Genomic DNA, 15,643 nt, shown 5'->3' on the forward strand with positions numbered 1-15,643 from the left:
TCCCTAAATGCATGACCTTACACTTCTCACTATTAAATTTCATCCTATTCCTATTACTCCAGTTTACAAGGTCATCCAGATCCTCCTGTAGGGTATCCCTGTCCTTCTCTAAATTAGCAATACCTCCCAGCTTTGTATCATCTGCAAACTTTATTAGCACACTCCCACTTTTTGTGCCCAGGTCAGTAATAAAAAGATTAAATAAGATTGGTCCCAAAACTGATCCTTGAGGAACTCCACTGGTAACCTCCCTCCAACTTGACAGTTCACCTTTCAGTAGGACCCGTTGTAGTCTCCCCTTTAACCAATTCCCTATCCACCTTTCAATTTTCCTATTGATGCCCATCTTATCCAATTTAACTAATAATTCCCCATGTGGCACAGTATCAAACGCCTTACTAAAATCTAAGTAAATTAGATCCACTGCATTTTCTTTATCTAAAAAATCTGTTACTCTCTCAAAGAAGGAGATCAGGTTGGTTTGGCACGATCTACCTTTTGTAAAACCATGTTGTATTTTGTCCCATTTACCATTGACTTCAAAGTCCTTAACTACCTTCTCCTTCAAAATTTTTTCCAAGACCTTGCATACTACAGATGTCAAACTAACAGGCCTATAATAACTTGTCTGTTCTATTAGCCGTTCTCAAGGTATGGTTCAAGATATACCCACCCGGGGCACATGGGGCTCTTTCTAGTGGCCTGTGGGGCCACAGAACACATTGAGACCCAGGAAAGATGAGGGAAATGCAAGATTGGGAAGGGATATAGAGGATTCAGATGGGGAATTGTTGGGAGTGGGAGCCAGGGATCAGAAAGCAGAGAATTGGAGACTAAACGGCAGGTATGGCTCATGAGAGTGATTCCCTATGAAGTGTTTTACAGGATAAAGCTTGTGCCATTAATTTCAAACCAAGCTGTAAAGAACTGTAGCTGCTTGTGAGGAAGAAAGTGTGAGACATAGACTACTGGGGAAAGTGTTTGACATGGTTTATTTTTCTTACATTTTGGACCACATGGTTCTTTCTTAGGTGCCCTATAACATCATTGGCTGGCTTGAGAAAAACAAAGACCCACTTAATGAAACTGTGGTGGGCATTTTTCAAAAATCTGCCAACAAACTGCTGGGAAGCCTATTTGAAAACTACATCAGTGCTGACTCTGGTAAGTAGAATAAGCTTACAAGGATTTTCCTTCGCTTCCAGGGCACATGCTTGGAAAGGAATTTAAAAAACAAAAGAATACTATAGGCATCCACTGACTGACATTAAATCAGGCATTTTCTCATTAATTAAATGGGCATGGCATCTATACTAGTGTGCCACAATATTTTAAAAGGAGCCTTATCCCTGTTTGTCTGAGTGCCTGCCATTTTGTATGTGTATTCCTTTGAGCAATTTTGGCACACTATTTTGTGTGCACAAATGCTGGAATCTCTGCATGCATATCCTATATGTATATTGGCACTCAGTTTGAGCATGCCAATGGGGACTGAACTGTGCAAAGTCTCACTTGTGTGTGCAAGTGATGCACACAAAAATGTATAAATGATTGTTTATCAACAAAAACAGGTCATGTCTCCAAATTATGGCCCTCTCTCTAGCTGAATTACAAAGCTTCCAAACAGTGTCTAAAGTGACACTTAACATTTAGGAGAATGCACTTGCTGTGATAAGAAAAGTTCATATGATCAAAATGTTATTGGATTCGTGATGGACAAACTGAATGATACCTGTCTAGTGCTTCTCCAAACCTCTAAAGTCTGCAAAATTAGGTAGGAAAAACTTGCAAGAATAGGTTTTCATGAGGCTTCTAGTAGTTCTGAAATAAACTCTCTCTCTTTTACTGAGCCGTTTTATGTGAGGTAAGGCAAGTCACAAGCTTCCATAAAATTGATGTTAAGGAAATAGGACTGGCACTCATTACAGAGACGTAGCTGTTGTGTCCTAAAGTCACAATCACTTATAGCCTATTTATTACGAACCTCATTTATGTAGATGTAGTTGTCATGAATCATAAGATCCCTTATGAAAGAATTAGAAACTGCAGACTTCATAATGTGGATTAGAGATGGAGCAGAATAAAAATAACAAAAAGCCTGCCTCTAGCAAACTGTTGCAGGTAGCTAAGTGCCTATCTGCCACAGAGCATCAGTCCCAGGAGTGCTACCTTGTCTTGCAAACCGTACCAGTCAAAAGAAATAGCCATTCTTGGCACTGTCACTGTCAGGAGAGACGTATTTTTGAGAATAACATCAAACACATGGTACTTTTCACTTTCCTTGACATGGCTGTGCTGTTCTCAGGAGACAAATTCCAGGCCATATACTCTCTACAGTTCACATGCTATGTAACCAGGTTAGTCATTTTCTTTCGTCTGATGTTTTTCTGGATATATCTGATTGTATGAAATAAAAATAAATGAATCCCAAACTACTTAATATTTTGTCAGAAATTCATTTTTATGCCCTTATTATGAGGCATGGTTACAGAAATGAATAGTTAACACCATATACAACTGTAGAGGAACTATAATGCAGTAAATTTATGAAGGTTTCTGATGAAAACCACAGAAAGGAAGAGAGTGCTTTAGCACGAGTCACCAAAAGCCTAACACAGAACTATATCCTTTATAATATTTAAAGTGTGAGAATACTGGATTTCTTTTCTACAACACTTGAGGACCAAAGAGACTCACATGACTTTAATTTTACCTTGATTCCAAATATTAATTACATTGTACTTCTGGAAATATTTTTACTGACTTTGTTTCTTACCTGAATACTACATTTGATTGAGCTGTTCTTTATGTGTTTCATTTATTTTAATTTTTTTAGTTGATCACAGTACAGAAAAGAAACGCAAGAAAGGAGCTTCCTTCCAAACAGTGTCATCGCTACACAAAGTAATTTTAATTTTTTTATTTAAATGGCTCATAATGTTTCTGTGTAATTTCAACTATGAGGTTCCATTGTAATCAAAAAGAAGAACCACAAGTGCTTTAGTAGACCAAATCAAACTGAAATTGAATGTTTGAATTTGGGTCTGGGTTTAGGTGTTGATAAGGGCTAAAAGTGACTAATGCCTAACAAATTATTTATTTGTTTAATTTCTCTTCTTCTGTTCATTCAATGTTCATTGAACAAATTTGGTTTTTTTTAATCGTTTTGAACAGACTATTCACAATTTTTGAACTTTTTTGATTTTTGTTTACTCTCTGGTTATTGTTTCATACTCATTTGAAAATGGAGATGGTCACATGACATTGTTTCTATTCCCTGATTGGATGAGTGTACTACTTATAATCAGGCTCCATGGTTAGAATGTTCATGGAAACCCAATGTAAAATTTGCTTTACGTGAGTACTGGAGCTTAAAACTCATTTTCTGCAACCATCCATGCTACTAAAACTGAAATACATTTGTATTATTTGTGGAAGGTGGACAGAAAGACCATATCTTCACTGGCAAAAATAGGACCAGTTATTCACCACTGGAGCAACTCCACCTGGGATAACAATGGAGGAAGCTGTAATGTAAGCAAGCTTTGAGTGGTTTTGACCTGCCATGTCATCTAATCTTGCTTAGAGCTACTGCCAGTAGAGCGAAATCAGTGGTGAACTGAGTCCTATTTTGGCCAGTGTAGACAAAGGTGAAAGAAGTGTGAAGATAGCTGAAGCAAATTTCCACAGACTGCAGCTTGATAATTGATAAGAACTCACAAAGGGCAGCAAGATGCCCAATTTCATTGACTTTCTCTTGGAGTTAAGAACATAAGGACTGCCATACTGGGTCAGACCAATGTTCCATCTAGCCTAGTACTCTGTCTTCTGGCAGTGGAGGCTTTGGATTACCCCAGGTATGGGATTACATCCCTGACTATATTGGCTAATAGCCACTAATGAACCTCTCCTCCATTAATTTATCCAGTTCTTTTTTTTTTAACTCAGTTATGCTTTGGCCATCACAACATCCCATGGCAATGAGTTCCACAGGTTAATTGTCTGTTGTATGAAAAAGTACTTCACTTTGTTTGTATTAAACCTGCTGCCTATCAATTTCTTTGGGTGACCCCTGTTTTTTGGATTGTGGGAAAGGGTAAATAATACTTCTCTATGCACTTTTTCCATTCCATTCATGATTTTATAGACCTCCAACATATCCTCTATTAGTTGCCTCTGTTGGATAGAAACTTATCACTTTGGATGGGCTATTACCAGCAGGAGAGTGAGTTTGTGTGTGGGGGGCGGAGGGTGAGAAAACCTGGATTTGTGCTGGAAATGGCCCAACTTGATGATCACTTTAGATAAGCTATTACCAGCAGGACAGTGGGGTGGGAGGGGGTATTGTTTCATGGGCTCTGTGTGTATATAATGTCTTCTGCAGTTTCCATGGTATGCATCCGACGAAGTGAGCTGTAGCTCACGAAAGCTTATGCTCAAATAAATTGGTTAGTCTCTAAGGTGCCACAAGTACTCCTTTTCTTTTTGCAAATACAGACTAACACGGCTGTTACTCTTAAATGTTACAGTAGGTGAAGGGACAGTTTGATGGTATCCCCACACAAGAATGTTAAATTTAATTACATTATGGTCACTATTACCAAGCAGTTCAGCTACAGTTACCTCTTGGACCAGATCCCATGCTGAACTTAAGACTAAATGAAGGACTGCCTCTTCCTTTGTGGGTTCCAGGACTAGCTGCTCCAAGAAGCAGTCATTTAAGGTGACTAGAAATTGTATCTCTGTATCACATCTTGAGGTGACATTTACCCAGCTAATGCGAGGATAGTTTAAATCACCCGTTATTTCTGCTTTTGTAGCTTCTCTAGCCTCCCTTAACATTTCCCAAACACTGTCATCATCCTTGTCAGGTGGTTGGTCGTACATTCCTCCTGTTATACTCTGGTTAATCAAGCATGGAATTTCTATCCATAGAGTTTCTGTAGTATTGTTTCGTGTAAGATTTTTACTTGGTTTGACTCCATGCTTCTTTTAACATCTAATGCCACTCCCCCACTAGCACTACCCACTCCTACTCTGTCATTCCTATGTATTTTATACTTTGGTATAACTGTATCCCATGGATTATCTTCATTCCACCAAGTTTCTGTGATGCCTCTTATATCCTCATTTAATGTCAAGCACTCTAGTTCACCCATCTTAGCATTCAGACTTCTAGCATTTGTATATGAGCACTCGTACATTTTGTCAATATTCCGTTGTTTGCCTTCATGTATTATATTTAATTGGGACTCTGTTTCATTTGCCTGTTCATTTGACTATCTCCTACCTGTACTATATCAACTTCTTTGCTATCCTCTTTACTAGGATATAGAGTTCCCCCTTTAATAAATTCATCCCTAAGGGACATCTCTGCCCAAACCATGTGCTCCTCCACCCCTCTTGGTCTTCCCCAGCCTTTAGTTAAAAAATGCCCTACAACCTTTTTGACTTTATGTGCCAGCAGTCTGTTTCCATTTTGATTTAGGTGGAGCCCATTCCCTCCTGTATATGCCATTCCTTCTCCAAACGGTTCCCCAATTCCTAATACACTTAAATCTCTCCTCCCTACTCCATCATCTCATTCATGCATTGAAACCCTGCAGTTCTGCCTGTCTTTCTGGCCTGGCCCATGGAACTGGAAACATTTCAGGGAGTGCTACAATGGAGGTCCTGGACTTTAGTTTTACACCTAGCGGACTAAATTTGGCCTCCAGGACTCTCTCCTACCTTTCCCTATGTCATTGGTATGTACAGGTACCACAACCACTGGCTCCTCCCCAACACTGCACATAAGTCTGTCTGTACGTTTTGTGAGATCCGCTACCTTTGCACCTAGTAGGCAATTCACCATGCGGTTCTCCCACGCATCACACCCCCAGCTATCTATATTTCTAATAATCAAATCCTCCAGTAGTATTGTCTGTCTCTTCCTAATAACGGGGGTCTTTTCCTCCAGAGGGATATCCCCTAGGTGCAAGAGAATATCAGGACATCATCTAGAAGGTGGGTCCCAACTATGGGCACATTTCCATCTACTCCAGCTTGTTGGTTCCTGCCCCGGGACTTTCATCCTCCTTAGCAGCACAAGGGCTGTTGGACAGGAGGTGGGACCGCTCTATGTCCCTGAAAGTCTCCTCATGTACCTCTGTCTCCTTTAGCTCCGCCAGTTCAGCCACTCTGGTCTCCAGAGCCCATACTCTGTCTCTGAGGGCCCTGGATTGCTTGTACACCACGACACATATGCCACCTTCCCATGAGGCAGGTAATCATATTTGTTGCACTCGGTGTAATAAACTGGGTAGCCCAAATCCTGCTGCTGGACTTCTGTCTGCAATTTTTTATTCTTGTGGCTTTTTAATGTCACCTAAGTTTAGGTTATGTTGGTGAGGTGTATTGGCTTTCCTTTATTCTGTCAATTACCTTCCTTGGCAACTTGGTGACTTTCTAATTGTTATAGTCACTCAGACTTATCCCCCTGCAGCCAAGCTCTCTTTAGGTGGGCACCTAAATGCCCATTGTGCCTTTGAGAATCTCCCCCAACACAGTCATTATGAAGACATGATTGCACTGACATATGCAGAGTATTCACTCTGAATAGTCTGCAGGGTTGGTGCTAATATCCACCTGTACATCTGCCTTATTTTCTGCTTATTAGACAATATATATTTTATAGCATTGCTGCTCACATATACATTTAGTACAATATTAAGTTCTAATGATTTAGCTAATTCTGTTTTTTATTATACCCTTTTTAGGAAAATTTAAATAAACTGATGACTAACCTGAGATCTACAGCTCCTCACTTTGTGCGCTGTATTATCCCCAATGAAACTAAAACTCCAGGTATGGAAAATCCAGCAATTTGTTGTTCTATCTGCATTTTAATCCTGTTGTTTTTATCCCAGAAGCCATTTCTAAGTCATCAGCCCACACTTAAAAGCAATTTGATTGTACTCTTCCTCCAATGCTAGCTGTCGTTTCGAGACATTACTCCCAACTCTTCTCACCTACTGAGCAAAATGAGGGTTAAATCCTCATGGAACGATCTGATTTTAATTAAGTTCTTGAATTTTTTTAAGGTGCAATGGATGCTTACCTTGTCCTCCACCAGCTTCGCTGTAACGGTGTCCTGGAAGGAATCCGTATTTGCCGTAAGGGATTTCCAAACAGAGTGCTTTACGCTGACTTTAAACAAAGGTAACACAGAGACCAGTCCCAGACACAGGTCATGTTTCTTCTCATGATCCAATTCCAGTCAGAATTACCGTAGCCTTCTCTATAAAAATGAGCCGGGGTACTTTCTCCCCTCTTTGTTTTCCTCAGGTTAATTTTCAGTTCAAAACGCCTGGAATTGGAGGGCAGTATTCTCCCCTTGGTTTTAATCTGAAGTAGTTCCACTGCGGTTATACCACACTTATTACAGTTTAATGGGAGCAGACTCTGGCCCAGCATCCTGGTCCCCTTTACTCATTCTTCACCTGTTGTTAACAGGTACCGTATTCTGAATCCAGCTGCCATTCCAGAAGATAAGTTTGTGGACAGCAGAAAAGCTTCTGAAAAACTGCTCAGTTCTTTAGATATTGACCAAACCCAGTATCGTTTTGGACACACAAAGGTAACCAGAAAAGAGCATGTAATTCCTTTTTGAAAGCAAAGATTTCAGAGTTGCAGGGTTCAGATCTAGATCTAAATGTTGCTGAAGATAATGTTTTATACAGAGATATATGACCATAGCAAAGCCCACATTTGAAAACAGAGAATAAACAAAGGCACTGCTTAATAAAATAGAAAAACCCAGCTGTAAATTCCTGTCATAAATATTGACATTTCCATCAGGAAGTAGTCTATATATTGATGCAACCATTTTAAACGTGCTTTCTAATGGCAGTATATATTCATTGTAAGATGGATGGAGTAGTGCAGTTGGTCTGTGGTGGCATTGTGGGGACACTTGTTAGTCCATCTAATTCCTGGATGATACTAAAATCTTTTTGCACGTAAATCACCACGCAGCTGTCAGTGGTTATGGTTACTAGAACCTGAGTGCGATTAAAACGAGAGACCTAGCAGCACAAGTAATTCTAATCTTAAGGTACCAGTACAAAAAATAAAACAGAGGAGTTCTGCTTTATAAGCCAACAGAGGTGGCTCAAGCACTGCATACTGTTTTCTACAGGAATAATGCTACCAACAACAGGTGTAGCTGAACCAATGCTGCTAACGCTTTAACTGCCAGTGTAGACAGGACCAAACCATGATCAGCACCATTTCAGCTGTCTTATTTACACAGAGCAAGTCTTGATTACAGTTTGTGAAATGGTGCTAAACACAACTCGGTCCTGTCTACACTGGCAGTGAAATGGATACTAGCAGCAGTTCAGACGCACCCATTTTTACCAAGGGGTGGTTGATTTTCTAGCTTGAAAAGGCTCAGGAGACTAACAATGATACCACAACAGTTTGGTTCCTATTTTGTGCGCCCAAGTAAAAACGTTAAAAACATTCCCGGGGTCTAACACCGATTAGTAGCATGGTTATTACATGAGGTTGGCACATTTGAAAAAGGTGAGATCAAACTATGATGCGTACTGTGATTGGGTCACTATAATGTTATAACACAATCCCCTGACACAGACTTTTCTATTACCTAGCCATCACTCTGCTTCTGTTACCAGTCTTCCCTTGACCACTGCTGTTACAATAAAAATGGACTCACATTGCTCCATGTTTCGTGAAGATGGGATTATTCTGAGCTTGTTCCTAAATGACATCTGCCTATATTTTAGGTATTCTTTAAGGCTGGTCTCCTGGGCCATCTGGAAGAAATGAGGGATCAGCGACTATCCAAGATCCTAACAATGATCCAAGCAAGAGTACGAGGCAAACTGATGCGTATTGAGTTCCAAAAAATAGTGGAGCGAAGGTACAGGCAATCTTGGATTATTCCCTTCAGTCTGGGGGATGAAACCACTCCTGTCTCACTTGATGACTAAATAGAGCCCTTACAGTAGTACTTAAGTCTCTAGCTAGACATAAATGAAGGATTACACAGAGTAGTTTTAATATAGATTTACAACAACAGTAGTTCCATATTGATCACCCACAATTTCAACTAAAATCAGTCAGTTGTAGATGCTCAGTGTCTCTGGCAGTCCAGCCATAATCAAATGTTTTGCCTGTGTTAGCACAAGTTCCTAATGCTGTTCAGAGCACAAAAGTACGACTGATCTGAGGACAAGCTCAAAGAATGTATATAGCTCCCTCAATGCAGGCTGGGTTTACTTTGTTTTTTTTTTAATTTTTATAAACCAGGGATGCCCTTCTCGTGATCCAGTGGAACATTCGAGCTTTCATGGCTGTGAAGAACTGGCCCTGGATGAAGCTTTTCTTCAAGATCAAGCCCCTTCTGAAGTCCGCAGAAACTGAAAAGGAAATGGCCAATATGAAAGAGGAATTCTTGAAGCTGAAGGAGGCCTTGGAAAAATCTGAAGCCAGGAGGAAGGAACTGGAAGAAAAGCAAGTGTCTCTGGTTCAGGAGAAGAATGACTTGCTCCTTCAGCTGCAGGCAGTGAGTAGGCAAAGCTATTTTTGGTTCGTGTTTTATTTAATGTTCTTTCAGACATGACATCTTGCAAACCAAGCAGTCAAAGGGGACTTGGCTTTAGGTATTTACACAAGCAGTTTTAAATTATGTAGCTGCTCTGGCTAGGAAATTAGGTTAAATTTACAATGGATATAAATTCACATGTTTGAGAGCGCAAGCTGATGGTTTGCCAATGCAAAAATTCTGGTGTTCAAGGAAATATTAATGTCCTAATTAATATTGTGAATTATATTTAATCAGATTGCATGCATGAGTGGGCATGCCCAACGTTAAAGGCTCCATCCTGCTTCCACTGAATTTATCAGGAGTTTTGTCTTTGACATCAAATGAGAGAAGGAGTAGACCCAGAGTTAGCCCATATTAACCTTATTTCCAGAGCTTTCGTGAGCTACAGCTCACTTCATCGGATGGAGCTGTAGCTCACGAAAGCTTATGCTCAAATAAATTGGTTAGTCTCTAAGGTGCCACAAGTACTCCTTTTCTTTTTGCAAATACAGACTAACACGGCTGTTACTCTGAAACATTTCCAGAGCTGTTCTGCTACACACTTGTGATCTGCTGTACTAACGTGTATTTGTCTGGGTTCTGTGAGAACTAAATGAGTGGGGAATAAATGCAAATAATTAAGTTGGTAACTCCCAGGCATTGTTGTCATCTTTTCTATATTATGCCAGGAGCAAGACACACTGGCAGATGCAGAAGAACGATGCGACATGCTGATTAAATCCAAGATCCAGATGGAGGCAAAAGTCAAAGAACTGACAGAGCGGGTGGAGGATGAAGAGGAGATGAACTCTGAGCTGACCTCCAAGAAGAGAAAACTGGAAGATGAGTGCTCTGAATTGAAGAAAGACATTGATGACCTTGAAATAACACTGGCAAAAGTAGAGAAAGAAAAACATGCTACTGAAAATAAGGTACCATTAGAACTTGGCCATACATCTCCACAGAGAATTTATACATAGGGTGGGCTACTTTATGGAGGAGATGTTGTTCTGCTAATTGAAAGGCATGTATAGTAAAGGCCACCCTGCAAGATCAGAATATATACACAGTTGAGGTTGAGCCTGGATCTCCAGTTTCCCAAGTGAGTTCTGCTGCTACTAAACCAGAGAATAGTGTCTGGTTTTACCCTAATAAATAACCAGCTTGTAACTAACCAGAGTTCTTTAAACTCTTTCTCTTGCACAGTGAAAACTTCTCCTCTCCTTTTTCCCTAGAGAGAACAAAAAAAATAACCTTCCCCAGTGATGCTGAAAAAAAAATTGGTGGAGTTGGAAAGCAGATGTCCCCATAACAAAGCCACTGCAAGAACGGGCATTAATTGGCAGTGTCAGCTGAGAACCCAGAATTAAATGAACTCCCCCTTCACTGTATCATCCTAATAGCCAGGTTAACTGCTTTTCCAAAATATCCATCTCCAACTGATTTAGTATAAACTACTTTCTAATTCTCCAATATGAGTACGGTCTAGGCAGTTCCCTCAGGCCAGGTTACAATAATCCTCGGCTGAAATTACTTACAAGCACATCTGTCACTGCTATTGCATTTCTTCTACCACACAGGTCAAAAATCTGACAGAAGAAATGGCATCTCTGGATGAGACCATTAGCAAACTTACTAAAGAGAAGAAATCTTTGCAGGAAGCTCACCAGCAAGCTCTGGATGACCTACAGGCAGAGGAAGACAAGGTCAACACACTGAGCAAAACTAAACTGAAACTAGAACAGCAAGTAGATGATGTGAGTTTGTCCTTCTCTTCATTTACATAATACTTATTTCTCCATTGCTTATGGCTTTTGGGAAGCTGGGAAACATTTTCTGTTCTTTTGTAAATGAACTAGACTAACTTGGATGTAAAAGTGCAAACCACAAGGGGGAGGGTGTATTATTTTCCTCTACAGTTAACCTTTTATAAAGTACAACTGTAACGCCGACAGACCCCGCTCGTCAGTGGGTGGGATTGAACCTGGGACCTCTGGAGCTTAGTGCATGAGTCTCTACAGCATGAGCTAAAAACAAGCTGGCTATTAGCTAAGGCTCTAGAGCAGACTCATTTTTTCTCTCTTTAAGTGGTCTCGGTGCCACTAGATGGGACAGAACACCACACCCAGAAGGTGTGTGGGTTACACACTTCCCCTAGCTGAGGCAGTGCATCCCAAGCTTCAGAGGACTTCCCAGTTGAAATCCCAGACGAGCCCCCCACTTGTAATGCTGACAGACCCCGGTCATGGGCAGGCAGTATCAAACCTGGGACCTCTGGAGCTTAGTGCATGAGCCAAAAGCCAACTGATAAATCTCTTTCTCTCTAAGTGGTCTCGGTGCCACTAGATGGGACAGAACACCACACCCAGGAAGTGTGTGTGTTACATAACAATAACAAGAGAAAATCCGTTTGGTTTGTATTTGCAGTGTAATTAACCTGTAATCCAACAGAGCTGTCTTGGAGAGAAAGGGCAGTAATGCCTGCACAAACAGGAAGCATGGAGTGGCCCTTACATCATATTAATCCCAGTTTGTGTTCTTGACTGGGCTGATGGCAGCTAGAAAGAAAAAATGGAAAACAGGATACTGGTACTTTAACTCTTCTGCTTCAGCGTTCATTAGAGTGTAGCACAAAACTGGACCTTATGTTTAACGACTGGTTTCTCATTCCCATAGCTTGAGGGCTCACTAGAACAAGAGAAGAAAATAAGGATGGACCTGGAAAGGGTCAAACGGAAACTGGAAGGGGACTTGAAGCTGACCCAGGAGAGTCTCATGGATTTGGAAAATGATAAGCTGCAGTTGGATGAAAAGTTGAAGAAGTAAGATACTGTTTGTATTGTACAGAATAATACAGGAACCTGGGATTTGCCATTCCAGGCCCATTAACCCCAGAATCCTGCCTGCTACAGTGGCAGACACTGAATGCCAGTTCAGAGGAAGGTGACTCAAGAATATTGTCCAGTGCTGAATAGGGATAAGAGAATTCCTTCCTGGTGCCTGCAGCATGTACCCTGAAGCATGAGATTTGATTGATCCCCATCTTCATATGCATAAGATGAATATTTGTGAGCCCTTTAGCTGACCAGAGAAAAAGGCTTACAGAAATCTAAAAAAGGTGTCTATCCCATCGAATCTGCTAACAGTACAGTTGTAAGACCTCAGCTCTGTTAAATGTACCTATCCACTGAGTTTGACAAGCAATTTTATTTCTGTGTGACCTTTTGCAAATAACAGAGGTAAGAAGTTCTCACCTATAGTTATTCATAATATCAGAAGTCCAGCCAGCACTGATATTGTACAAGGTAAGGACACTTTACATATAGTAGCACAACATATGAGTGTCTGGACGGTCTTAGCTTGGACAATACTGTTCTGATAGAAGACTGTATTTTTTCCAAACCAGTGGTGGTGAGTTTGGGAGTTTTAGTGATATTACAACAGCAGCATTCTTCCCATTTCAGCTCTGACTGAGTCAGCACTTTTATTCCCAGGTCTTTATAAGCAGACTATAAAAATTTGCTTTAGAAAAATCTTTGCTTCAGCTGGTAGGGTAAATCTATCACTGCAGAACTTTATTTTCCTTGACAGGAAAGAATTTGAAATAAGTCAGCTGAACTCCAAGCTTGAGGATGAACAAACCATAGTGATGCAACTCCAGAAGAAGATCAAGGAGTTGCAGGTAATTTTTTTGTCTTCACTTCTTCTGTGTCAGGAATGAACCCTGGCGGGGGATAGAGAAGCATGGAGAGTGAGGGGAAGAGAGAGGAAGTGGTGTGATCTCAGATGTTTCTGCCCTGGATACATGGCACAGAGAAGGAAGAGGGTGAGCTGGTAGGCCTGAAGCACAAATGCTGTGGCAGACTACTCTGAAGCATGGACCGTAATAAAGGAGACTGAGCCATCTGAGAAGAATTTATGCTTAGAAGACCATCCCCAAGCCTGGAGCAAGGAGAAGGAGCCTGAGGCTAGTTTGACGAAGAAGAAGCAATTTTGGGAGGCCACCCTCAAGCACAGGGGACAGAGAAGCCCAGGCTTAACTAGAGGGACCCCGGGTTAACTAATGACATGGGGGTTCAGGAAAGGCAATAAGGAGGGAGATTGAGAAGGAAATCTACATGAGAGTGGGAGCAGGAGAACATAAAAAGGGAAATTGGGCATCAGAAGGCTCAAAGCCTGGATTCCACTGGTGCAAACTGAAGAATTAGACTATGAATCTGGCTCACAGATCTTGAGTTACAGGCTGTCACAGCCCTGCATGTTCATGAAATGACACACTGTGTCATAAAGGAAAGGAGAGATACAAACTGCAGTGATATGTGATATAGCTAGAATTTGTCACTAATGATCACTAAGACATAAAACCCAGAGTCCATTCCAGAATAAATGCTGCTGATCTATGGAAGCTCCATTACTCTCCTGCGTTCTGTATCTGCCAAGGTTGTTTCCTGTGCTTCTCTGGAGTTTACAAGATGCTGCACTAAGTATGCATTGGCTCCTTCCCAGGGAAAAATTTGTGACTGAATAGCTCTGATTGTCCCAGTTCAGAGGTGAGAGAGGGAGTTGAAGAAAGAGGTCATGAGGCCTGCTCATTACCCAGGCACTCCTCAGTCTCTCACATCCCAGGCAGAGGTTGAAGAGTACTTGCTACACAATGACTATTACAATAACCGGAAAGAGCCTCTTACAGTTTTCTTGAACAGTGATTGGGAGGGGAAGAGATACTCTTCCGTTCCACTTCCAAATAAATTGCTTTTCTTATATTCCTGGTCTGCAGACTTTGGACTAAAGTTTGTAGAGAAAGCACTGAGTGGTTTTAGTAGGAGATACAATGCTAAGTCCTATTCCAGCTCCAACACTGCTATGGCCTGGTTTTGCTATTTATAAATTGCAGTACATATAACATGGAGCTGTTGTGAAGGGTCATTATTTATGAAGTGCTTTGAGCTCCTATGGCAATTGCTATGAAGGTGAAGGGTGTTACGTGCATGTGTGTCTTTGCCTTGTAGGCTCGTATAGAGGAGCTAGAAGAGGAGCTGGAAGCAGAAAGAGCTGCCCGAGCCAAGGTGGAAAAGCAAAGATCGGATCTGGCTCGAGAGCTGGAGGAGCTGAGTGAGCGGCTGGAAGAGGCTGGAGGAGCCACTGCAGCGCAGCTGGAGATGAACAAGAAGCGGGAGGCTGAGTTCCTGAAGCTGCGGCGGGACCTCGAGGAGGCCACGCTGCACTATGAGGCGACAGCTGCCACCCTGAGGAAGAAGCATGCAGACAGCATGGCGGAGCTGGGGGAGCAAGTGGACAACCTGCAGCGTGTCAAGCAGAAACTAGAGAAAGAGAAGAGCGAGCTGAAGCTGGAGGTGGACGACCTGTCATCCAACATGGAGCAGATGGTCAAAGGAAAAGTAGGGCTTCTGAGACTGTACACAAACACGCAAACAGGGGCTCGTTTTAAAGTTTCCAGAGAGGCAGAGGGGGGTTGGGTGATTTATGAGAGCAATAGAAAGGGTTTGTCTCAAAGTTGCATCCAATGAAGTGAGCTGTAGCTCACGAAAGCTTATGCTCAAATAAATTTGTTAGTCTCTAAGGTGCTACAAGTCCTCCTGTTCTTTTTGCAGAAAGGGTTTGGAGGCTTTCACATCTAGGTCATTTGTTTCACTCCATCCCAGGCTGGTGACGACCTTCTGATAGCTATTGTGTGGCTTATTTGAAATGAGTTTGTCCTGCAGCTCAGGCCTTACCAGTCATAGGCCCTTATCTCACAAAGTAGTACTGTGATAAGGGGTCCCTCTTAGCATTCTCTGAAGAGCACCCAAGAGCTGGGGGGTGATGGAGACTGAACTATTCCTCCGCCTCACAAAGAAGTCCCTCTGGATCACTGGTTTGAGTCTCAGCAGGGAAGTGTGGAGGGGGGAGGTAGCTTACACAGCCATTGCCTGGACTGTTTCTGTGGGTAGATAAATTGTGGGTGTAGTCTTCTGGGTGGTTAATCCCATCCAGCAATTCAGAAGACGTTTGAAGAAACTTTCACCTGTGCATATGATACCTTTTGAAATC

At 41.6% G+C, this 15,643-nt stretch overlaps 1 protein-coding gene across 1 annotated transcript in view; it reads left to right on the top strand.

Annotated features, from left to right (window-relative positions):
• The window catches only part of MYH15 (myosin heavy chain 15), a 60,973-nt gene that overhangs the window by 23,060 nt on the left and 22,270 nt on the right, over positions 1-15,643 (top strand). The window contains exons 17-28 of the mRNA XM_073306318.1: positions 1,032-1,164; positions 2,837-2,904; positions 6,759-6,846; positions 7,083-7,200; positions 7,495-7,618; positions 8,790-8,926; positions 9,316-9,571; positions 10,282-10,524; positions 11,173-11,349; positions 12,269-12,414; positions 13,184-13,274; positions 14,602-14,991. Coding sequence (XP_073162419.1) covers positions 1,032-1,164; positions 2,837-2,904; positions 6,759-6,846; positions 7,083-7,200; positions 7,495-7,618; positions 8,790-8,926; positions 9,316-9,571; positions 10,282-10,524; positions 11,173-11,349; positions 12,269-12,414; positions 13,184-13,274; positions 14,602-14,991 — 1,971 coding nt within the window. The remainder of the gene's footprint in view (positions 1-1,031; positions 1,165-2,836; positions 2,905-6,758; positions 6,847-7,082; positions 7,201-7,494; positions 7,619-8,789; positions 8,927-9,315; positions 9,572-10,281; positions 10,525-11,172; positions 11,350-12,268; positions 12,415-13,183; positions 13,275-14,601; positions 14,992-15,643) is intronic.

The sequence above is a fragment of the Lepidochelys kempii genome, chromosome 1 (genome assembly GCF_965140285.1).
Source record: "Lepidochelys kempii isolate rLepKem1 chromosome 1, rLepKem1.hap1, whole genome shotgun sequence".
Taxonomy (NCBI): Eukaryota; Metazoa; Chordata; order Testudines; family Cheloniidae; genus Lepidochelys; species Lepidochelys kempii.